This window comes from Centropristis striata, chromosome 13 (assembly GCF_030273125.1).
Source record: "Centropristis striata isolate RG_2023a ecotype Rhode Island chromosome 13, C.striata_1.0, whole genome shotgun sequence".
Classification (NCBI taxonomy): Eukaryota; Metazoa; Chordata; class Actinopteri; order Perciformes; family Serranidae; genus Centropristis; species Centropristis striata.
Window position 1 is genome coordinate 18,146,666 of NC_081529.1, and position 25,538 is coordinate 18,172,203.

At 41.2% G+C, this 25,538-nt stretch overlaps 1 protein-coding gene across 2 annotated transcripts in view; it reads right to left on the reverse strand.

Annotated features, from left to right (window-relative positions):
• ppp1r1b (protein phosphatase 1, regulatory (inhibitor) subunit 1B) overlaps positions 1-25,019 on the reverse strand; it is a 29,817-nt gene extending 4,798 nt beyond the window's left edge. Inside the window, exons 1-4 of one of the 2 annotated variants that reach the window (XM_059348339.1) lie at positions 24,621-25,019; positions 4,297-4,386; positions 2,504-2,579; positions 1,114-1,251 (exon numbers count right to left, since the gene is read on the reverse strand). In XM_059348339.1, coding sequence (XP_059204322.1) covers positions 1,114-1,251; positions 2,504-2,579; positions 4,297-4,386; positions 24,621-24,734 — 418 coding nt within the window. In that variant the 5' untranslated portion in view covers positions 24,735-25,019. The remainder of the gene's footprint in view (positions 1-1,113; positions 1,252-2,503; positions 2,580-4,296; positions 4,387-24,620) is intronic. The other variant, XM_059348340.1, reaches the window with a different exon arrangement.
• Positions 25,020-25,538: the final 519 nt, after the last annotated feature.

Below are 25,538 nucleotides of genomic sequence, written 5' to 3' on the forward strand. Positions count from 1 at the left end.
TTGTTCATATTTTTAGCTCCAGCCAGCAGCTCTATAGTTTCTCTGCTGGTTATTTAGTTAGCTGGTTCTCTAGTCAGTTGGTTGTTTATTTTGTCTGTTTGGTTGTTTTTTTTTTTTGTCTATTGGTTGGTTAGTTGGTTGTGTAGTTGGTTGTTTAGTTGCTTGGTTGGTTTTTTAGACTGTTGGTTAATTAGTTGGTTGTTTAGTCTGTTGATTGGTTAGTTGGTTGTTTAGACAGGTGGCTGGTTGTTTATTCTGTTGGTTGTTTAGTTGGTTGTTTAGTCAGTTGGTTGGTAGGTTGGTTGATTAGTTGGTTGGTTGGTTGGTTGTTTAGTCAGTTATTTGTTAAGTCTGTTGTTTTTTTTAGTTGGTTGTTAAGTTGGTTGGTTGGTTAGTTTGTTGTTTAGTTGGGTGGTTGGTCCTTTAGTCTGTTGTTCGGTTAGTTGGTTGTTTAGTCAGTTGGTTGTTTAGTTGTTTAGATGGTTGGTTGTTTAGTCTGTTGGTTGGTTAGTTGGTTGTTTAGTCGGTTAGTTGGTTAGTTGGGTGGTTGGTTGTTTAGTTAATTGTTTAGTTGGTTGATTAATTGGTCACTTGGTTGGTTGATTGGTTGCTTTGTTTGTTGGTTGGTCGATTAGTCAGTTGGTCGGTTGGTTGGAATGTCCACAAAAATTTTCCTGGTCCAGTTTTTGTCCTAAGATGCTAAAATTTGCTTATCTCACACTGCAATATTCCCTGGTTTTCAATAATTTGTTTGTAGATAACATTAGTTCTTTCAACTCCAATAACTTTGAATTAAGTAAACGCATATATTAAATCTGATTTGTGAAATTGAATTCTGCTTAAATTTCTTTTACTCCCATTAAGCTGTGGTGTGGAAACTTCTGAACCTGATCTTTCATTTTTGTAAGCAGAGAAGAAAAATACAAACCACCAAACTAAACCAGGCCTAGAAAATGAAGGTGCCATGCCAGAGGTTCTGTTTATAGTAGTGTTCAAGTGTCACTGGGTATATTTGTCTCAAAAACAACAACAACAACAACAATGTTGTCCTCGCTGTGTGCAGTGTTGCTGCTGTCGTGTTCCCAGCCAGTTGACAGAGAGCCTCCCTCTCACCAGCAGCTTTGGTGGGAGACGTGTCCTCTCCCTCCTCTCTCTGCCAGTGGTCCTCCTCCTCCTCCCCTTCACAAGGGTCTTCCAAAGTCGGGTGGACACCTAGGTGCTGCATATGTGCCTCCGCCATCTTCTGCACAGCTACACATACACACACGCACACACACAAACAGGGACATGGACACACAAACACATGGACACAGGGATAGAGGGATATGTTGTTTTGGTTTTACCACGCTTCAACACTGTCAGTTTTTATCAAGCCTCACAGGGGTTTTTGAATACATGCCATGCAGGCAGGAAGCCAATTAAACACATGCACTGACAGACAGACAGGCAGGCAACTGCAAAACGGTATCCCATACTGATTCTTCGCTGTTGTTTTCTATCCCTTCTCTCACCCTGTCCTCCCATCTGTTTGTTTGTACTCTCGTCGTTCCTCGACTGCCCGCTCTGGCTTGGCAGTGCTGACTCACCCTCTTCTCTCTCTCTCTCTCTCTCTCTCTCTCTCCTCTCTTTAGTGATATTACCTCAACTCTCCTCTTTTTTTCCCACTACCACTGGGTCACCTTGACTCTCTCTTTCTCTATTGCTTTCACACCCTCACACACACAATGCAGCACTGAGGCAGGTCACTTGTTCTAGCTTAAGGTAGGTTATGTAATTAGAAATTATTCTGAGGGAGCTCTCTCTTCCAATCTCTGCGTAGGAGCTGGTGAAGGACAGATTTCTGATGCAGCAACGAGGCTTCCTGTCTCATTATATCATCACTCGACATGCAACACGCACCCAGAAATCCCCATTAAATGAAACCCTGCTGAGAAGCTCGGAAATGTAGATTTCAGCTCCTTTACCAACATGCAACAAGCAGGAAACTGCATGCAGAAAGACACAAAGGAACCATTGTGTTTATGTATGTATTTCTATTCTCTTTATATATGTGCTTCTTCATGTGTGCGTGTGTGTGTGTGTGTGTCACAGCTGTATACACAACTGACTGTAATCCTGGATGATCCAGACTTTCCTAGACTCACACTCAGTGTCTCACAGCTGTCACACTCTAATCTCTCCCTTTCTCCCTTTCTCTCTATCTGTCACACACAAATACATACAGATCCTGTTGTAGAATGTACAGTAAGAGCGAAAAACATGGAACACGCCTATGCATAACACACATGCGCAGAGAGAACAGAAATAAAGACTTTTTAATGCATATCTACCCATCTGTCACATGCATTTTTTGTCCCTTTGTTTTCTACCATGAAGCTTTGAAAAGGAAGGAGGAAATTAACTGCAGCGAAGCACGCGGTAAAACAAGAAAAAGGGCTTAAACACAAGGAGGAAACACAACACACAACCACCACCTGTAATACCTGATACTTCCAACACCTACCTTTGAGTGATGGAGGCTGGTACACGTTTGGATTGACACGTTTTGGTTTGAGCACTCCGTTCTCGCCGACAACCCACTGCCAACAAACAGAGAAACAATTAGCCCCATTTTACATTTAATTTCTCTTTAAAATCCCTTATGGCATAACAACAGTCCTGACTCTTATATTTTCCACAATCATTAACTTGCTGTTATTTAGTTTTAGTTTTTTTAAAATCTACTCCTTCCACAAAAAACCTAGAATCTATGAATATGGAAATCATTTAAAAAGTTTGCACATCACACTTGTGTCAGTTGCATAATGGACCATAATTGGCTCCAGACGAGTTGTGATGCCACAAAATCCTGCTTATCATAAGGTAAACATCAGATTTGAAGGTGAGCACAGAGAAACGTTCCTATTTCAACAGATAAATGTGGAAACAGTCTACTAGTGTCAAACTCTGCACACGTTATTCTGCACAGCGAAGGTCAAACATCCAAGTGATGTAAAGGTAACCGAAACAACAATAAGCAAAACGCATTTTTGGGGCTCATTTCTCACAAATTCACACAGTATAATCTTTCTTCCAAAACTTCACAGAAGGAGGCAATATATGACACATTTCATCCTGAGTGGCACAGTTAGTAAAAGATGATGGTGCAGTTTTTGATTTTGAAACATTATTTCCAGTATAATAGGTTGTGAACTGGTGATGCAATCGCTGCAAGACAGGTTTGACTATAAAGAAGGGGCAGTAGTTGCAATGAAACTTGATGCATGATACTTAATACTTGATGCAGCTGACATTCAATGGAAGTTAACACTTCCTTAAAGTAATGCCAGGTGTTTTGTACTCAATATGACCAAAGTTCTTATCACAGGGTTCATTTAGTATTTCTGAACCTTTGAACCACGTCTTGTGGCCTCCTTAGTTCACATAAAAAAAAAAACTAGAATAAACCAAGGAAAAACTCCTAAAAAGATCTGCAAACTGTATTAAAAACTTCCAATAATTTCCTTCCAGGAGTTTGTTCATTGTTGACACAATGGTAACAGCATCCAGCAGGATTAAAACACATTATACATCAAGTAAATACCAGTTGGGAGCAGATATTTATGAGGCAGAGATAATAGGAAAAAACACACATTTAGGCCTCATGCAAGAACCACCCATACCCATTTCACTTAAGCACCATTTATGTGCCTGTTGCAGGAGTGGTGTAGTTTTTCACAAATCGATTTATTTAAGGCAATTTTGTGTTGGAAAATCCTATATCAATTGTAAATTGTAAAGTTAGAAAGAGCTACGATCATGTGCAATTTTATATAAGCATATGGATAGGTACGTGAATATTTGTTTTGTGATTTATTCCTGTAATCATGGGAACATCCCTACGTGCAAATACAAATAAGCATATGGATAGGTTTGTGAATATTTGTTTTGTGAGTTATTTTTGTAATCATGTGCACATTCCTACATGCAGTTGCATATAAGCATACGGATAGGTATGTGAGTATTTAATTTGAATTTATTTTTGTAACCATGTGCACATCCCTATGTGCAGTTACAGTTGTATATAAGGATAGGGATTGTTTTTTTTAATATTTATTTTTGTGAATTTCTTTTTCTGTAAAAAAAAAATAGAAATGAAATTAAGATAAGGGTATGAAAATGTCCTTGCATGAGGCCCGTTATGTTTAATTGTTTAATAATGAAATAAAAAAACTACAAAATAAGGGGCGGGGTCGAGTGAAGGAGGAGAGATGAGAATGCACAGACACCTATTATAGAACATTGTTGTGACTTCACCTTTACCTGATGGGTGGACTGATCGTCCTCAGGAGACGTTTGGTCGGCTACTCTGAACAGCGTGGCTGGTGTTGGCCTCCTGCGTCGGATCTGGTCAACAAACACACAAACACACAAATGTAAAGGTCGGCCATAAATAAATGAATAATTAAACTGGCCGACACTGTATTATTAATAATCTCTCAGCACAAAGCCCTATCAATCAAGTGGAAACTGTTGATGCTGGTGAAGGGCAAGCTGTGGCTCATGACTCGCTGCTGTCGAGTCGGCTGATGGGTCAACAAGTTTCAGCTCGATACTGGTCGGGTCAGAGCACATGGCACGGTCAGTAGAGCAGAGGAAGGCTCATTATGTAACCTTCTGATTCCACAGACATATACAGTGAACCGTGTTGTGAAGGACAGAAGCTAAATTCATGCACCTAACTCAGCATTTAAGAAGTGTTTAAGCTTTTGATACAGGATTTAATTGAAGCGAATGACGTCTTCACACAGCACACGAGTGTGTTTGATCACCATGTACGCTCATATATGCCCTCACAAACAGAGGCACCATGGAAAAGAGGACTTTAGACTAAATGAGCCAGAGCAATCAGCCCAGAAACTCCCCTCCACTGTCCGGTCTCCCTCTGCAACACACACTGTTCTCTGGAGACTGGAGCCAGGTCGCTGTTGGCCTGACAGCAGACAGCCAGACGCACTGCAGGTCCGCACCTCACGTCTGCTTAAGTCACTGCATACAGTGACTTCTCTGTCCTTATAGGAACAAATGCCGGCTGTGCCCCTCCAGCTCGCCAATATCGTGCCATGCTTGTCAAACTGCACCCTTACAGCTTGACATTTCTATAATGATACTCAGTTTAGTCCTTTTACAGTCATACTGCACCAGAAATCTGTCTTTTGATCATGAAACACTCCCCCGTGTAAGGTTTAAAGGTTTGAAGAGTTAAGAACTCATTAACACGCTTAACAGGGTTGTTCATGAGGGGGGACACAAGTCTTGCATTGAACTACAAAAATATAAGCATCCAGATAATCAATCAACTATTTTGATATTCCATTAATCATCTGAGTTGTTAATCAACACCAAAATAATGTTTTTCTCTGATATATGTCATTGTAAATTTAAAATATATTAAGATAAGATATTCCTTTATTGATCCCCCATGGGGTTTTGCCCATTTTTTGTAATGGGCATTTTATCAATCGTTTCAGACATTTTATTGAGTTCTATGGAGACTAACATCATCACACATGAATAAAATTGGGCTCATTGAATTCACAAGAGTCTCAGTTTCATGCAGAATTACAGTAAGCAAAAATAATTTGGACTGCAGAAGGAATCCTGCATGGTTTCTGCCCCAAACTGCATTTGATTCGCCTATTGCTGGGCATGTCTGCAAAGAGGAGACTTGTGGGTACCAATAGAACTCATTTTGATTCAGATATCTTGAGGTCAGAGGTCAAAGGACCCCTTTGAAAGCAGCCATATCAGTTTTTCCCTTGCAAAAATTTTGCCAAACGTCATTTTACCACTTCCCAACAAGATATCTTATCAGTTGGTTCTTCAGATCTTCTTGTTTCATAAGATAGTATCTTCACAGTAGTGTTAGAAACACGGAGCCTGCTGCAGCCTTGGAAAGACAGATCGACAGGCCATCGGGTGGTCAGAAAAATTTACAGATTAATAATTTTTAGTTATCACGGTGCACAGGTTTGCAGCACAGAAGTTGTGAAAGCTGCAGAAGTGGTTTGAGAAGTTTCTTTGGATGTTTTGCTACATTTCTCCACTGCCTGAAAATAACTCCCAAAAATAAGAATTATCCTTAGTAAATGTATGTGAAGTCAGTGGATCAACAAGAATATTACTTTAGAGGAAACTAAAGAAAGTACATTTGATGAAATGTTTTGGACTGACCACTCTTTATGCTTAAACTAACCACTACGGCAGCTGATTATCTCTTTGTGAAGGTGTGCCAATTGGAAAAAAAACAACCTGCAAAACTGTTCCGCCTCAGTGGCAAATGGTTGAGAAGCACATGCTCCCAGCAATTGCTTTTTTTGGTGAGCAAGAGTGATTGACTATATTAAGATGGACGACATGACAGCTTCTCCAAAGTGAAGCCAAAACACCTTGATCTTTAAAACGTATTAGCAGATGGGAGATGGTAGCAAACGTTTCGATTTGACTGGATAACAGATTATATATGTATCTCGCAAAACACTAATCCAAGTTTTAAAAAAGCCTCTGTTCACCATGAAGCAGCAAACTTTGTAAAAGCCACAGTCTGAGTAAAAAGGAAGTGACTGCATCATCCTTAACAGCGGTGGCATATCACTTTTAATAAACCCTGAGCAGACTGTGTGAGGCCTTTGTTTCATAAAATAAGACTTACACGCAGAGCTCAAAGCTTTGACTCACTTTCCCAGAATTCTTAATAGCTGACATCTGCAAAAACCACCTTAGCTGGATAAAAGAAAGTGTGCTGAGAGTGAAAGCAGCGCTGCGAAGTGGACTTGGCAGGTCAGACAAACAGGGCATTGAGAAGTGTCCTCTGTGGAGCGAGCCAACCTTGGCCATGGCATGAACCTCAATGCGTCTGTTTACGGCACCACATAACATCACAGGAAGAGAGTTAAGTAGCCTGGCTCTATTTAGTGTTAAACTGCTTCGTACAGAGCGACGTGTTTGTGTTTGTGTTCCCCCCGAGGTGTGCGTCATCACAGCGAGGCGCATGTTGCCAAAGCACAGGCTTGCTGGGCCGCGTGGTGGAAAGCTGCCACTGTCAAACACGACAACATGGAGTAATCGAGCATGGATTTTACCCTTATTTATGACACCAGACACACATTTTAATCCCGTCACGCAACTTCCAGATGTCCCGTCTCCCCTGTATATCTCACACTATCTCTCATTTCCATCTCACTTGATCCTCCGCTTCCTCCATCCTGTTTACCTCCAGATCCATCCTTCATTCCTCGACAGTGACATTTTCCTCCCTCCCTCTCCTCTCCATCACCATAATGTGTCAAATCATGTTATTATCCTTTTGTTTGCTTTTCCTTCCTCGACTCTCTCTTTCCTGGCATCCACAGGGCTTTCTTTGACTCCCCTCTGCCTCCCCCAACCTCTCCTCTCCCCCTGGCGAGGTGTGGAGGCCTGGGGCTCCATTCTGCTGTGAACCCTGCTGCCTCTGCTCGCCCGACACCTGCTACCAGCCTCGCAGGGCAGCCTGAGGTGTCTCACACAGAGACCCACAGCAGACAGCGCACACCAGATGTTGCCATGACTAAACATATAGGCCCAAGTCTGGTGGCATTAAAGCCATTAAACTGGGGAAACCGATGGATCGGCCCTCTGTGCCAGCGGTTCACAACCTTTGTCCTTTAAGCGACACTTTTTTTGATTACTTTGATTGATGATTGAGTAAACCCATGGGTAAATGACAGATTTTATGGATATTTCATATTATATTCAGCACAAAACAAATAGTGAACAGGACAACTGTTGGAAGTTTGTGCAAACTGAGTGATCTGGATGAGTTTTTAGCAGATTATTTACTGTAAATATTGCCTCAGAGATATTTCTAGGAACTTGAGTATTAACTATTAACAATCAGTATTTCTTTTCTTTGTTTGAAATTTTAACATTCATGCATTTTTTGACAAATTTCAAATTTTCTTCCTTTTGGTCTTTGGCCATTGTTCTATTAGCGCTTTGTTTGTTGCACTGAGGACTTCTCTCATGCAGGACGTGGCCCTTTAGCAGACAGAAGGATCTGCAGATATATCTTGTGTTCAGGTCTTCACCATGCCGTCATCTTTGAGATATTTTGCATCTAAATCATGACCCAAAAATAACAACTTAATTTAGTTTTCTCCACAGAAATGAATGAAATGCTGCAGTAATAGGCCAACTGTACGCAAAAAGTTGTGTTAAAGTTTTGAAGAAACCTAATGGGGGTCAGGAATTCGTGTCGACTCCTCTCCTCGTCTCACTTCTCTCCTTGACCACTTACTTACATATTAACTCCTGGATTACAGTCGCAGATTTAAACATGTTATTAACGTTGTGAATTGTAACAAAACTACCAGTTAAGGCTTCAGAAAGATCATCATTTGGGGTAAATACATTTACCTTAAGTTACTTATGTAAGTTAAAGTTAAGTTAATAAGACATCATTTAATTTTGGGGACAGCACTCTTCTGGGGCAAATTCTCATGTTTGTTTCATCTAAACCTCCTGCTCATGCTGCTATATTTATTGACTATAAAAGCACAAGTAGTCTGGGAGAAAATTCCGCAAAACGTAATTGACACACCAGTTTCATTGTGTGGGAACATACATTTTAAGAGACCAGACTGTTGGAGTATGAAAGCAGGAAAAGATTCATGACTATACATGGTCCAGTTTTATTTATTCAGGTGGAGATAAAAATAATGACGGTGAGAGAAATGGAAGGTCAAATGATTGTGTGGGATAATTGAGGTCACTGAGAAGCATAATCTGTAAATCTCATGATCTATTTACCTAAATGGGTCCTCACATGCATTGTGTGTGTGTGTGTGTGTGTGTGTGTGTGTGTGTGTGTGTGTGTGTAAATGACTGTCTTCCTAATGTCATCTGGTAATCATCGTGGCAGTTTTGTGAAATGCCAAGACATGACCTCCTAAACCAGGATAAAGGCAACAGTCCACCTCCAGGGGAAATTGTAAAACAGATTGTAAAGTAGGTGAAATGACAATAAAACCACAAAGTCAACACACGACAAGAACGACTGTCTTTGTCCTTGTTTTACACTCATTTACACACACACAGTGATGGTAGCGGTGATGGTGGTGGTGCTACTGTATGACATTGGCAATGCCGGATGACATAAACACACATGGTGACTCTAGTAAATTTCCAGCCTTAAAACCAACCCCACACTCTCAGAGTTACATAATATGTATGTGACTTCCTCATTTACGCCAACACTGGGGCACAGCGTGTGAGATTACTCCTGCTACGCATTATCCCTCGCCCCCTCCCTCCTCCACCTCTCTAAACCCCCCTGCCCCCAATCTCCCAAACCCTCTCCTCCGCTGGCAGCCATTGTTTCTGTACCAAGATCAGTGGAGCTGCTGTGGACTTGCACCGAGAGGCTCTAAGCGGGCTGCTGCCTTGGCCTTTCAGCGGCTCCACAGGTGCACGCCTGCAGGCCTCCCCGAGAGGCAGCAGCACCTCGCAGGGTTTCACACCGAGCTTTGCACTCAATAAAAACATTGGCTGGTGGATCATAGCAAAGATGGGAGATGCATCAGTTTATCTAAAGCTGGTGCCTGGATTTTAATAATGTGCTGACTCTGCATTGTGTGGCAGAAAGAGGAGGCAGATAGAAGCCTCTAGATTCATTTTGGCATGGAAGACTCGCAAAACTAAATTTGATTAACATATCTTTATGTATGTCCTCTTATATAATCCCCTCCGATTAAGTTTTTATTAAATAACCTACCATATCCTCATTAACATGCTGTATGACATCTTAAAAAAAACGTTCTATTTAACATTGTGAAAATGTGGCATGATTGCTGTTTTAAACATGTTGTGAACAGTGGTGGAATGTAACTAAGTACATTTACTCAACTACTGTACTTAAGTACAAATTTTGAGGTACTGTTACTTTACTTGAGTGTTTTATCACATTTGTAACTTTATACTTCTACTTCACTTCAGTTTAAGGGCAAATATTATACCTTTTACTCCACTAAATTCAGCTGCCTGATTTTGTTACTTTTCAGGTCGAGATTTAACATAAAAACATGATACATTTAAAGTGATAACGCATGTTTATAAATTAAACCATATAAAGTATATTAAATAGTTAAAATGAACCCTACATTGACAGCAGGAAAACGCTGCTTACATAAATGTACCAATAATAATAATAATTTTAGAATATATTTAGAATATATAAAACAATCTTAATGGGTCCATTCTGCATAACGAGTACTTTTACTTTTGATACTTTAAGTACATTTTAATGATGATACTTTTGTACTTTTACAGACGTAAGTTTTGAATGCAGGACTTTTACTGTAGTCAAGTAATTTCACAGTGTGGTATTAGTACTTTTACTGAAGTAAGATATCTAAATAATTTTTCCATCACTGGTTGTGAAACAAGACTACTGGAAAGTGATGTAGGATGTGACATATCTACATAAAGAAATTAATTTGCAGGTTAATTTAAATTACGCCATGATTTTTTTTGTCAAATTCTGTCTCCTAGGGAGACTGTCCTCCCCCAGAATACAACCCTATGTGTCATTTGTTCAGCAGCCCATATTTACATTTGTAGTTAGTGGTGTCCTTAAGTAATTATGAATGACGTTAAGGAGGAAGTGTCGTCAGGGAGAGTGAAAGCAAAGGGGAGAGGCAGAGTAATTGAGTATAAAGAACGATAATGTGGCCTTAGGGAGGGTGGGAGGCCTGGTGAATGGTTTAAACAAACACAGGATTTCCACACAGAAGACAAAAATTTGTGTCCCATATGAAAAAAACAATCTTATTTGACGTAATGCAACTTCTGTACATCACATTTGTGTGTAACTACCTCACTTCTGACATTGATGAAGAATTATTATTTTTCTTTTTTAGCTATCTCTTCTAATTCCTAAACTCAGGGAAGTAGTTTTGTTGCCTAAACCTAACAAAACACCTTTTTCACAAAGTTCACAACATGTTTTAAAACAGTAACCATTATGTTTACACATGAGGACATGTGTTGACCAGTATAATTGTTGGTTATAAGGTTCAGGTAGGACAAAAACTATGAATTGGTATGGTTTGGAGGACCTGTTACTTGTGGGTCAAAGTCTAATTTTTGTTCATCCTAAACGACCTTTGTCTGTCTTAATACTGAATCGCCTCATTTCCTGCTTTCCTCCAGTCCCGTCATAATCTCTGTGGCCACTAGAGGTCAGCCTAAGAATTACAGTCTATTACTTATCGTAGGTATAGCTATGAGCAGTGAACAGCCTGAATAATCACGCTGGTTGATAATTTCTTTAAACCTGTTACTATATTAAAATATTAAGTTTTAAATCTGATTATCTAAGGTTTGCATTTATACATCTGTCAAGTGTAATTGGGGGCAAGGGGGCTAAGTGGCTGGGAAGGACTCCAACTCACTCTGTGCTGTGTGGGGTTCATGAGTCATTGGTAAATGTTGACTTTGCACATGTTTGTGTGTGTGCACAGGTATGTGTGTGTTGGCTCAGCACAGTGTTGCGCAGCAGCCTGGGTGCAGATTGGCTGATATGGGTCTGCTCCCCGGAGGCCGTGCTCTAAGCTGGTGCTCTCGTGGCTGAGCCTATAAAAAGCAGCAGCAGTAGGACAGCATAAACTAGATCGGAGGGGGTCTCTGGGGGCTCTATGGGATGAGACAGAAAGGCTTGAAAAAAATCTGCCTCGCACCAGCGATAACGTTCCAGCATCAAAAGGGTAGTCGGCTGTTCATATTTGGCCGTAAAGACAACGCAGAGAGACCTGGGACCGTCAGTCAGCTCACATCTCTTGTGTCGCTGCATTACATCGAACCGTCCTATCAAGCAGCATGTGTCATCTCTCTGATAAAGGTGGGAGCATCAATCAAATCCATATGAAGCTTTTCTGACTCTCTCCCCCGTGGCCCAGCTGTAACCCAGCTCCGGATGGATAGATATGGATTTGTACAAGATTGATTTGCAGTTGTGGCATCTGCCCACAGGCGCATGCAACTACATCACTCACAAATAAGCAATCGTGTATGTGCAGGGCATACAGTACAGTGGGAACACACTCATAATGTTCAGCCAGAAACTAAGCAGAGGCATATGGAGGGAATTTGTGCAGGGAAATGTAGGTCTTGTGTCAAAGTCTGTTTCCCCTTTGGATATAGTTTCAGAGTGGTGTAGCTCGGCTGTTCTTCTTGGTAACACACACAAGTTTTAAAGTGGGGTTGTGTGAGGTTCCTCTTTATAGTCAGTGTATTACCTATAAGATAGTAGTAGGCACGCCCCCAGTTTAGAGAAGCAGGCACAGAAGTTAAGCAATGTACCACTCTGGATGGGCCAGGAAAAATGTATTTTAGGCTCCTAAAAAAGACCCACCTTAATATGTAATATATCAGTTTAAATGTACACTATATTTTAAATATTTTCACTGTTTCATCTTGCTGTCAGACAGCCCTTTCTGTCAGGGAACTAAAGCTGCTATGTTCTCTTCAAAGCCACCAGACTCCAATGACAAAAACAATAATTTTACCTTGCTGAACATGGAGGTTACTGGTCTTCTGCTGCGTAAGTTGGTTAGTTAATTTGTATTATTGTGCGACTTTGGGGTTTTAAAAAGTTGATTCAGATTCACCAAAGTCACACAGTAACACAAACAAGCTAAACCATCGAGGCAGCAGTAAAGCAGTAACTCCTGTGTTCTGCAGGGTTAAATTAATGTTTTTGTCAATGGAGTCTGGTGGCTTTGAAGACAGCATAGACAGCAACTTCAGTTCCTCCTGCATAAACCTAAAGAGGGCTGATCATCAAGGCATGCATTTAATTGATAATCATATTTTAGGTTGCTAAAATATGCTTTGCTGCTGCCCCCATCTACAGCAGTACATTGCTTAGCTTCTTCTGCCTGCTCCTGCAAACTGGAGGCATGCAGACCTCCATCTACTGCACGTAAAACACTGACTATGGATACGTACCTCAAAGTACCTCAAACAATCTCAATTAAAAAAAAATCTGAACTATCACTTTAATTTCAGTCACCAAACTATTTCTGTCACCTCCAGTTTTCCTCTCTTTAAAAGTCTCCTTACGACCTCAGGTGCATGTACTGAATAGCGAGTTTCTCTCTCTCATCTGGAGACCGTCTCTGGCTGAGAGATGCTCTGCTGCAGTTTTATTCCCCTTCTCTGCTGTCGTGATCTTTAGCCGGCTTGTACCCTGAAGAGCAACTCAATTAAACAAAGTGTTGCCCTTTTTTTCTCTGAGCCTTGCTCCCTAGTGAGCCTTTTAAAACCAAGTGGCAGAACCTCATGTGGTGCTCTAAGTGCAATCTGGCAACGAGTCCAATAACACAATGAAGTGAAAAATGATCCCTCTTGATATGTGCTGAGTGTTGTTTTTTTCCCTGTTTGCGCATTTTTAGCACATATATATTTTTGACTTATAAAAAAAATTGGCAATAAAAAAATTAATGGGAAAAATAAAACACATTGTAATGGACATGTTTGAATAGCAGCATGTCTGCTTAGATTATTTTACTGGTGGGAAGCTAAAAGATAACACACCAAACTGTTTTTTAGCTACAAGATGCAAAATATCAGCACGGTTAACTCCTCTCTCCCTGCTGTTTTGTTTGAGAGCATATTCACACTGTAACTTTAGGATATATATTTGTGTTTTGCTCAAAGAAGTGGACACACAGTCTGCTGCTGTCAGGATTAAACCTAAATACCAGCTGCCCCCCTTCAGCTTTCTGACAAAGCTGGCAGACAAAATGTTTCCATACGCATGACGAATACACAACCAAAGGCCAGCGATCAGATAGATCATGTGACAAACAGCTCTGTCAGACACACTTAGGCTACGCTCAGTCATCACTAACAGACAGCGCTGCCAGGCAGCTCCAACAAGGCCTCGCTGAGTAACGCCTGCTTGCCGAGTTTCCAGCTGTTTCAAAGAGGGTCAAGGACGCAAATTACAACCCGAGGCTTGTCAGATATGCACGGTGTGTTCGTTCCTATTCAAATGAACAGCCTCATTGAATTCCCATAAGCCGGAGAGGCTCCTCAACATTCATGTAACACTTTTGAAGTGACCTTTGGCCCCACCACTGGCTTACTGAATAAACAGATGGGCTGGAGATAGCATCTGGAGGGGGTCTCCAATGACCCCAAAATAGGAAATGTAATTACGCTGCACCCACTGGCAGAATGATATCACACTCAGACAACCACCGCCCTCTGTCTCCTTCTCCTCTGTCTCTGCAGCAACCCCCCAGCATTTATGTAATTAGCTGCTGGTTGCTGTTTGGCCTGTTGTTTCAGAGACTGTGGAAGAAAGGTTCACAATCCCAATACAATGGAGATAATGTGCCAATAGCTGATGAGTGACAGGAGGCCACCCGCCAGGTCACAGCGTACACTGGAGAAACACACAGGGCAAGGCGACAACAGGAGGGGTGCCAATCAAAGCTTGCACAGAGACGCTGGCACCCGAAACAGCCCTCAAACACACAGTAATTCTGCTTTTCTTGTTCATGCATTCAGATGTAGCGGTGCAGCATTGTGCAGCTCACAAAGAGCAGTTCCAGAGGTCAACAGGCAGCGACAAACAAAGGACAGAGTAGCTATAGTTACTCATCTGCAACGTCACATCAACCCACAGGTGATACGGGAAAAAAAAGACGACTGTTGATGGTTGCTGTGCAGCTTACACATCATTGCTTGGATGCAAAAGGCATGTAGGTCACCAAAAAATGTCAACATCACTCATATGAAGATGTGTTCATATGATGATGGGACACTAAAGGTGAATAGGGTTTTCTTTTTAAACGTATAGATATACAATAAAACTTCCCCAGTTTGTTATTAACATTGATACAATATTTTTTTGCATTACAAGTTTTTTTAAATGTTATGTTTATATATGCAAATGAGGTGTGAACTCATCAAATATGTGCTAATTTGCATATATTTCCAGGAACAAAAATAAATATGAACATTGATTATCTATCTTATTTTGTTGATACACTATATTAAAAGTTTTTTACAGAAGGAAATTGCTAAATTTACTTTTATCATTTCATAGATCAGAAAATACTGTGAAAAGCCATTATAAAAATAAATACATTTTCGTCATGTTTTTAAGAACAAAATGTTATATAATTCAGTGTATGAATGATAGAAAGACAAACCCCTCTGTAAAAAAAACAACTTTAGAATATATTTAGGAATAAAACTGGAAAGTTTGGTGTCTGTAAGTGGAGCAAGGGAAATATATTAGGCATTGGTGATTTATTACATTCAAAATATGTAGGCCTTTCTTACTAATTATTGTTAGTGGCATAACACTGTTTGATGCAGAACAATAACAAGCCAAATTCATTTGACTGGTTAATTAAATCCTAATTGTAATCCGTGTTATAACACATTCCTGCATGACTGTATAAAGATGGATCCTGGTGGGTCGCTGCAGTTAAAGGTCAGTTAGGGTCATTAACCTCAGATGTGTCATCTATTATTTATACAGTCTGTGGTTCAGCTGCAACATGGTTCAAATAGTCTAGATGTTGCAATTTGCCAACGATGTGCCCAATGATGGAAAGTACATTTACTCAAGTGCTGTTCTTAAGTACAATTTTGAGGTAGTTGTATTTTTATATTTATATAAAAGTACTGATATGTAATACTAATATATAAATATTTTATATTTTGTATTTCCATTTTATGTAACTTTATGTAACACATGTTATGTGTTTACTGGTGTGTCAAAGGCAGTGATGGAAAAAGTATTCAGATCCTTTACTTCAGTAAAAGTACTAATACCACACTGCAGAATTACTCCACTACAAGTAAAAGTCCTGCATTTAAAACTTACTGAAGTAAAAGTAAAAAAGTATCAGCATCAAAATGTACTTAAAGTATCAAAAGTAAAAGAAGTCATTATGCAGAATAGCCTCAGATAGTTATATATATTCCAAATATATTATTGGATTATTATTATTGATGCATTTATGTAAGCTATGTTTTTATTTTCTCAAGGTAGGTCTCATTTTAACTACTTAATATACTGTTATGATTTTTATCATGTTTTTCATGTTAAATCTTGACCTGAAAAGTAACTAATGAAAAATAATAATGCAAATACAATATTTGCCTCAAAATGTAGTGGAGTAGAAGTATAAAGTTACATAAAATGGAAATACTCAGTGCCTCAAAATTATACCTAAGTAAAGTACTTGGGTTAAATCCAGAGGTTGAATTTACCCTCTGTGGTACTAATAATTAAAAAAAAACATTTAAAAGTAGGACCTTAGGGTGTGTTCCAATTACCGTGGAATCACACTGCTCAGCCTCCCAAGGAAAGTCTACTCCAGGGTGCTGGAAAGGAGGCTCCGGCCAATTGTCGAACCTCAGATTCAGGAGGAACAATGCTGCTTCCGTCCTGGCCGTGGAACAACGGACCAGCTCTTTACCCTGGTGAGACTTCTGGAGGGGTCATGGGAGTTTGCTCATCCAGTCTACATGTGTTTTGTGGACTTGGAGAAGGCCTACGACCGTGTCCCTCGGGGGGTCTTGTGGGGGGTACTGCGGGAATATGGGGTACCGGGCTCATTGCTACGAGATTTACGGTCCCTTTATAACCAAAGTGAGGGCTATGTCGGCACAACGTCAAACACGTTCCCGGTGGGTGTTGGCCTCCGCCAGGGTTGCCCCTTGTCTCCGATTCTGTTCGTGGTCTTCATGGACAGGATCTCAAGGCGCAGCCAGGGGAGGAAGGGATTCAGTTTGGTGACCTACGAATTGCATCTCTGCTTTTTGCAGATGATGTGGTTCTTTTGGCTTCATCAGACCGGGACCTCCAGCACTCACTGGGGCGGTTTGCAGCCGAGTGGAATCGGTTGGGATGAGAGTCAGCACCTCCAAATCTGAGGCCATGGTTCTCTGCTGGAAAACGGTGGACTGCCCCCTCTGGGTGGGGAGAAAGGTACTACCTCAAGCGAAGAAGTTCCAGTATCTCAAGGTCTTGGTCACGAGTGAGGGCAGAACGGAGTGTGAGATGGACAGGCGGTTTGGTGCAGCATCAGCAGTGATGCAGGCTTTGTACCGGACTGTTGTAGTAGAAGGAGCTGAACCGGAAGGCAAAGCTCTCGATTTACCGACCCATCTACATTCCAACCCTCACCCATTGCCACGAGTTTTGAGTAGTGACCGAAAGAACAAGATTGCGGATACAAGCAGCTGAAATGGTTGGATGGTACTAATAAGGGAATCTTAATTATACTTTTACTCCACTACAATTAAGAGGTAAACATTGTACGTTTTACTCCACTACATTTAGCTGACAGCTTTAGTTACTTTTCAGGTCGAGATTTAACATAAAAACATGAATAATTTAAAGTGATGAGACACCAGTGAGTAGGGTTAGGGTTGTGATTAGACCAATGAAATGTTTTTTTTGTTTGAGCTGTAGCTATGGTTTTATCCACATTTTCATACATTTAAGGATGATACCTTTTATATAAAACCTCATTCATGTATTTTTGCCTTACAGTTCTTCTTTTATATGATTTTTTTGTGTCTAACCCTCACCCTAACCTGACCCTGGCAGGTGGGGTTTTCAGAGGTTGCGTAAAATCCCAACATGAGTTTTGTGTCTCAGGACAACAAACCATGTGTTACTGTAATATTTGTGCATAACCTTGTTTCTGCTTTGGGACATTCCATCCCTAAACACATTGAAGATGACCCAGCGTGCCCCCTGTGTAAGCTCATTAACTTGCAGGCAGATAAACATGAAAAAACAAATGTCTCAACCCCTGTGACGAAAATCAGAGATTACAACAGGCGCAGCGGCAATAACATAATGCCATGTCTTCTCTGTGTTGATGAAACAGCGATCAAGACCAATCCCATTTGTTTTGAGTCACGCTTCAGTGCTCCTCTCAATATGCCTACATCAATCTGACCGTCTCGTGGCTCTTTGGGGAGAGAGAGTCACTCCGGCATCTGACATTGAAAGTTAAAATCAGGAGGGAGGAAGGCAGCTCAAAGGTGCCGTTCAGGGGCCTGATACTGACAGATTTGCAATAAACATACTGATGTCTGACGTTTGGTGACAAGTCAGCTCCTGATCCTGTCCAGCCCTTTTCCCCCACCCCCATTTCTCTCCCTGCTGTGCCACTGTTGCCCTTCTAATCCTCATCCCAGATATGATTTACTGCTGTTGTTGCCATAGCCTGAGATGCTTCAGATGTGATGTCTCTGCAGCTGGAAAAATAAAGTATGTGGATGCACAGTTTGAAATGAATGAATGCACATTAGGGGGTTACATTTCCTGACAACAACCTGACTTGATTAACAATGATCCCAGAAGCGACAAGTGAGTGACACCAGCAGAGGATTTGTCGACCATAATGTGCCAGGCTAAAGGGGGTCTTGTTACAGCATTGCAGGCCTCCATCAGGTGCTGGACTGTGTGTGTGCATGCCTGAAGTGCAGCAGGCCTCGTGGCGCAGCTTCAACTCGGTGTGTACAGTGTCAACAGGTGGCACATCACTCTACCCGCGCTCAATATTTGTGTTTTATTAACTGTGTACACATTACACACGTCCATGCACACAGGAGGCAACAGAAGATGAGAGATTGTTCAGTTAAAGCAGCTACAAGGAGATTTTAACTGGTTATGAAACAGTCTCAATTTAATACTGATGCCTTGTTATGACCTACATAAGCAAAGAGACTATGAGCAGGAAGATTTGGCATTTCTATATATTTTTAATGCCTGTCATTTTGTTTCCCTGCAAAATCAGGTTAGGTTTAGTTTAGTTTACAAGCATAAGAGAAGTAATACAAACAAAAGTATATGGCAAAAAACAAATGGCTTATAGTAAAAACTCCCTTTCTAGAATTACAATTAATCCTATACTTGGATATTTGTTACTTGAACAGAGTAAGATAAGAAAAATAGGAGGAAAACAGAATAGAGGTAGTAGTAATGGTATAATTTTTCATATAACAACAGTAATAAATAGAACAAAAGTGAACACAGTACACATAAGCACATATAGTCACTTTTTAGTCTCAATTTAAGGCATGCAGACCAGAGGAGCCTACATTTATGTTTATCCGGAAAGTGAGTAGAACCTCAGCCAGTTAAAAGGAAGAAAGAGGAGATCTTTCCTGAGATTATTTTTTTAAAGTTATATTTTGTGGTTATGGCAGATACAGGGGGCAGAAAGAGAAGAGTTGACCGAAAGAAGAAAAAAAAAAGCTAAATGAGATAATAACATACGCTAATGTTGGTTGGCCATTCAACAGACGAAGATAATTGCAAGATTTAATAGGACTCAAAATTGCAGTTATTTCCATTTTATTGAGGAAATACATTGCAAGATGTGGTTTAACACCAATATATGAATTTACATCGCTGGATAAAACAAAGTTTACTTTGTTTCACTGTCCTCATATTCCAGTCATTAATCTCACAAAGCCACAAAGAGACACACTACTTCATCACTATGCATCCTGCACACAGCAGTGTTTAAAAAAGAAAGATAGTAATAAAATTAGCGTCAAACAAAATCTCTACAACACGGAGAGTAGCTCATGGAAGCAAAGTCACTTTTTCTCCACAGGGGGCAAAAATCAACACGGAATAAAAGTTTTTGTAGTTGCTTTAACATAATCATTATGAGAACATGATTTTGAGAAAAGAACATAAATGCTTGAGTGGAATAAAGTGGCTTTTGTGCATAAAAACTGCACTGCTAGGTGGAAAAAAGCAACATGAAAAGAAACTTTGTGCTAAATGGCTGTCGACACTAACAGTCCACCAAAATGTTTCTGCAGAGTCATTAACTAATCAAAACGCCTGGACTGTCAAAAACAGGGAGGAACAAACACAAAGTGAACACAGAGGCCCATTGATTGTGTCCAAAATGTACTGCGGTTTCCAGCCAGGCAATTTTGTTTTTAATCATTTATTTCTCAACATGTTTTTGCCACTTCAAACAAATTGCTTTGGGTGGGCGACATTGAAAGGATCATAAAGATGAATTTCCAGATCACGTCAGCGGGCGAACTGAGTCACACCATGACAGTGACATTCCTCAACTGTCCACATGTAAAGAAAAGATCAGTGCACCCTCTTGCCCAGTCCCAGCATGCTTTGTGCCATCCAACAAGATGTTCTTACTGGAAGTGCATGTTGACAGTCCCTCAGACTGCTAATGTTTACCCACAAACACACACTGCACCAAAGGTCGCTGTTTTGACGTTTAACCCAGAGACTGGACTGGGGCGGGGGTGCGAGGGGTTTGGTGCAGAGGGTGTGGAGCCTGAACCATGACCTCCATTACCCCTTTAGCTTTAATAGAGATTAATGTGGAAGTGTCTGCCATTGGAAGGCTTTGTGCTGATGCCCTTTTCCTGCCCTTTGATATTCCCTTTCATATTGTGCATGTCCTGTCAATTCAAAGGATCAACATGAGCTGATCAGATTTGAGTTTAGAGAGGAGGAACACAGAGACATGTCTGCTTTTGGAGTCCACAGGGAGGCAGACTTGGAGGGAATCAGGGATGCAGCGTCTGCAGCATGACCCTAATCTCTGTCCATGCTGCAGCATCATTCGAGCGACCAAAGCACGCAGGATTGTTGTGTGTGCGTGTGTGTGGAGTGGGGGTAGGGGTGGTAAACACAGCCATGTGCTTTCTCTGTGTTGTTTTTCGGGGAAAACCACAACTTTGCGTCACCCTTTAAAGATTACTAAAAAGCGAACATCTAAAAAATATTTTGTTCCAGGAGGATTTCAAAAAGATACCAGCAGGGCTGAACACAACTGCTGATTTACTCAAAGAAAGGAAATGTTATGTATAATGTGCTCATGAAAAAGTCTGGTTGAGCGCTTAACGGTTTGATAGAAGACCTTTAATAAGAGGGACTTATGGTACAGTATGAGATCTGGAGTCTTATTCCAAGGTACAATACCAAAAGTTTGGGTTAGTGAACCATGACAATACACCGACCCAAAGTTTTAGTATAAAACGACCTGGGAAAGAGACTCCAGGTCACAGACTGCACCTCTATATTCCTAAAATAAGTACTAATGAGAACTTCTGTCAGCGGAGTGCAGAAACTTCACGTGTCCAAACTTGATTCAAGTGGCATTCAGGCTGTCTTGGACAAAGCACAGAGCCCACTGAGGAGAGTTTTGGCAGAAATGTTGCTCACAGTGAGTTCAGTGGATTATCCTGAATAAACTGGACATTGTTAATAGCTTGTTTGCAGTCATGTAACTATTGAAGTGATAAATCCACAATTAGGAAATAAAGTAAAATGACAATAGGGCTGGAGAAAACTGCATGCAGCAGATATCAGAAAATAGAAACTCATGCTGGATGTGATTCATACAAAATACAGAAAAGCAAGTTTTCCCACAACTTTTGTCATTACAAATGACCTCGTCCTCCAAACCTCCTACTACACGGCTAGTCAGATGAAAGTGTCTAGAGTCTAGAGGACTATAACTATTGGATCCACCAAGAACAAAACTTACCTTAGTTACGAACAAGTGCTGTCTTGTTTTGGCGGGTGAGTAAATTACTGTCTTTTTATACTGTTATTTCAGCTCAGATATGTACATGGCTGAACCACTGACTCAATATTAAATATCCCATGGCTCTTCTTGGCAAGAGCTGCCTTGCAGAGCATATTAAAGCACAAGAATTGGCCTGGCATGAGGTACCAGTAGGCTTTCTGATTTGTTCAGGTCCTAATCCCGGGCCAATGGGTTTTCCTTGGTGTAAATGCCTAACCTTAACCAATCGAGCAGCTACTCAGGGCGGGTCTTGCTAAGATGGGATCCATAATAATTAGCTATGTAACTTTAGCTTCTAGTTCTACCCAATGTCTCAGAAAATGCAGCTCAAACCTGGGTGGATAAAAAAAACTAGAAGTTTGTCTTGCCACATTGTACTTGCATGGCAATATTAACTGAAAACGGTTGACCACAACTTAACATTAGTTGACTCCAATCTTTCAGGCTTAAGATGAAGGTTTTAATACACATCTGCCGCTTATGTATGATTATTTTTGAGACTCAGAAGTAGCTGTTGTTTTTTCCTAATCGGAACATGCGTTAACAGCTCAGTTGTAGTTGTAGCTTCTGCCTTTCGTTGCCGTCCATCTGGAAAGCATGCTTGTGCATGACATCGAATGCAAAGAAGCTACTAAGAGAGTTTTTAAAAGGTAATTTTCTGCAAACGAAACTCCAGTCACCTACAATGTATCAAAGAAGCTACAAGCAAAAAATGTTTCAAATTTGGCTTAACCAAGATAAAAAAAAATACAAACTGTGATATAAGTGAGAAAGGTTTAAGGGTTTTTATAGCCGGCCTTGCAGACATTAAAGTAAAAAATATCCCATTGGAGTAAACATTCAGGTGAGAAATGTCTTTACACCTTTCAGAAATGTTCAAATAGCTGCTGTTTTCTCGCACAACGTGCAATATTTCACTGAGTGGGAGGTATATGGAAGTGTCTCTCACATTAACACCCAACAAAGAGCAGCCACACATACATATCCACAAACATGTAACAGCAGCAATGTAAACAACCTATTAGACAGACAGAGCTGTCCATTAAAGTTGACCTTTTCGATGCCAACTGTGGGGGAGCTTGGGGCGACATAGTTGTGCAGCCCGTCTCCATAGTAACAAGACCCCGGCAGTTCAGTCGTTAGCGGTTTTGGGGGTTTAAATGCCATCGGAAAGAACAGGAAGGAGTTGTGCAACAGGTTCGGGAGAATGGTATAGTCATTGTGGCTCATTAGGAAAGACGGACTTGTGGGCGACATTAATTGCTGTGGGAAGGGAAGGGAGCGAAATGAGTGTCGTTAACCGTTACTCCTGCACACCCACATGTCCCCGGAGACTCCCAGCAGCCTCGGGTAGATGCTATCTGCATTTAAGCACACATAAACACATCCTCCCCTGGACTTCCTACAGTTTCCCATACCTCCCTTCAGTTGTTGCTTTTTTGCAGCAATCAGAATTCATCACCTGCACAAACTCAAAATAGAGTGTAATTAAAAACCAAACATGATTTATATTTTTCGTGCTTTTTTAAAAATATTATGAAATTCATGGGTGTTTGAATAAACTCCAACTGAAGCTGACACTTTACTCAATCTGAAGGTAAAGTTCAGGGCAGGCCTGCTGGAGGAGAGCCAGCCAACAAGCCTAAATATAGCCCATCACTGTTTGACCATAAGGTGATTGAGCAATAAGGTCCTCCCCAAAACAGAAGGAAGCAAGATATTTTTTTTTCCTATATGAAGCTCACATATGGTAGATTGATATCCTGTGGTTTCTTGGAAGAGACGATAGGGATCAGAGCGTGGTGACAGGGCATGCGAGATAGAGAGAATAAGAGGGGGAGGAGAAGGGTTTATGTGTAAATGTGAGTGCAGAGTGTTTCATTATAGCAGGTCATTTAGTGTATAATTCAGTTTTAATGCGTCAAATGAGAATGTGAGGTGAGACCACTTGTGTTAGAAGCTGGTAGAGTGAGGCAAGAAAGTCACACTTGCTTCAAGAAAAGCATGAACAAAAAAAGCTTTGGAAAATTGCAATCATCACGCTTTTCCACAAAGAAACTTGAGTACATGATGATTTGTCTGCATGGTTGCAGGCCACTCTAGTTCATCAGAAGCCTCTTTAATGCAAGCTGTGAAAGAGGGACAGTTACTGAGGGAGCTGACCCCAGACAGGTGAACCCAGAGATGAGGTTGTGTGACTTTCTCCCTCTGTTTTCCTTCATATAGCACATCTCTCGCTTTTTGCTTTTCCCGCCTCATCTCTCAGGAGGGATGAGCCAATGGCCTGGATCTACCTCGGCACAAAACGGTTTCTACTCTGGCCCACTTTCCCCTGCTCTAAAATAAGCGCCACCAGCATTGGAGCCAAAAAAAGAAAGATCAAAAATGTCAAAAAATGAGCAAAAACATTTCATGGAGTGATACAACCCACGCTGAGTCAGTCATGAGGCATCTTCTGTGGCTGAAGGACTGAATGATTTCACTAACTAAAGCTCAGGAGACAGAGGTCACTCACATGCAAGACAGCGTGACCGGCAGCCAAAGACAAAAAAAAGGTAATTATTAACTGTAGCAAATTCGTGAGCGACAAAAATGTCAAGGGCTTGTTGGTGCCGCTTTGTTACAAAAGAGCTTCAAGGGAATGATTTTTCTGTCAATGCCACATTGTTACACAGGTCAAGATGAGACAGCAAGGCACTAATCTCAAGAGGAAACAGCGACAGAGAGGAAACTGTCATCATTATTTCTCAACATGTAGCAGACAGACGCAGCAAACTCAGCCCTGCTCAGGAAACTTGTCAAAAATGAAACAAAGCAGAGAAAAAAGGGGAGAAATTTGGTCAGGAAAGGAAAACTTTCCTTTAAAATGGAGCTGTGAAACACTTTAAATCAAACACAAAAAAGTCAGAGCTAAAGCTAAAACAGAATCCTCAGAAACACCAAATTTACACTCCTATCTGTCCACCTCCTGCTCACCATCTCCACTTGCCGAGGGTCCAGGTTGGTGGCCACAGATGCCGGCACAGCAAATTGGATCTTCTTCCTCTCCTTGGTCTCCCCCTCGACCTCGGTCGACACAGAGGGCTCCATGGTTCTGGATCCTGGGGGGTCTGACTCCCAGTGGAGAGGAGGGGGTCGCTGCTGAAGATCAATATAACCGCCTTGGAGGCTGCTGGGTAGTCCCACGCCTGAATACTTGTCTCCTGCCTCACTCCTTCACTACCTCACTTTTCTATTGGAAAAACAATAATCTGAACACAATTTTGTTGTATACCTCCTGTCCTCTTTCCTTTCTCCTGCTAATATTCTATCTCTTCTGGTCTCACTCCCCTTCCCGTACAACCTGTGCAGCCGGAGTGAATGAAGCACGTCCTTAGATGTGGCTGTGAGGGAGAGAAGTGGGAGGGGAGGGGGTAGGAGGGGAGGTGCCAAGGTTCAAAAGTAGGTGGAGATATGAGGAGAGGGGAGGGGCCAGAGCAGATAGGGGCGGAGAGGAGAGGAGAGAGAGGATGTAACAGGGGGTGGAGGGGAAGCGGCTGTAGCTATCTAAGCTGAGGTTGATTTGTAATCAGAAAAAAAAATAATAATCTCATCACATCAGCTGAGCCTCTTTTGGCCTCTATTTGTGAATGAGAGATTTATGCTGAGAGAGAGAGAGAGAGGAGCAGGGAGTGCAAGGAGGGATAAACACGAAGAGAGATGTTTGGAGTATACACAGGGGGAATGTATATGGGCATCCAGCAGCTAAACATCATGAGATTAATTAGGCTGGGTGGGGTTATACGTGATGCTGGGACCAACGATTTTCAACAAATGCCTCATTAAAGTTACACTGAAGTGCTAGGGCAGTCCATTTGTCTTCCATTCTGCTGGGATTCATCAATAACTGAGACA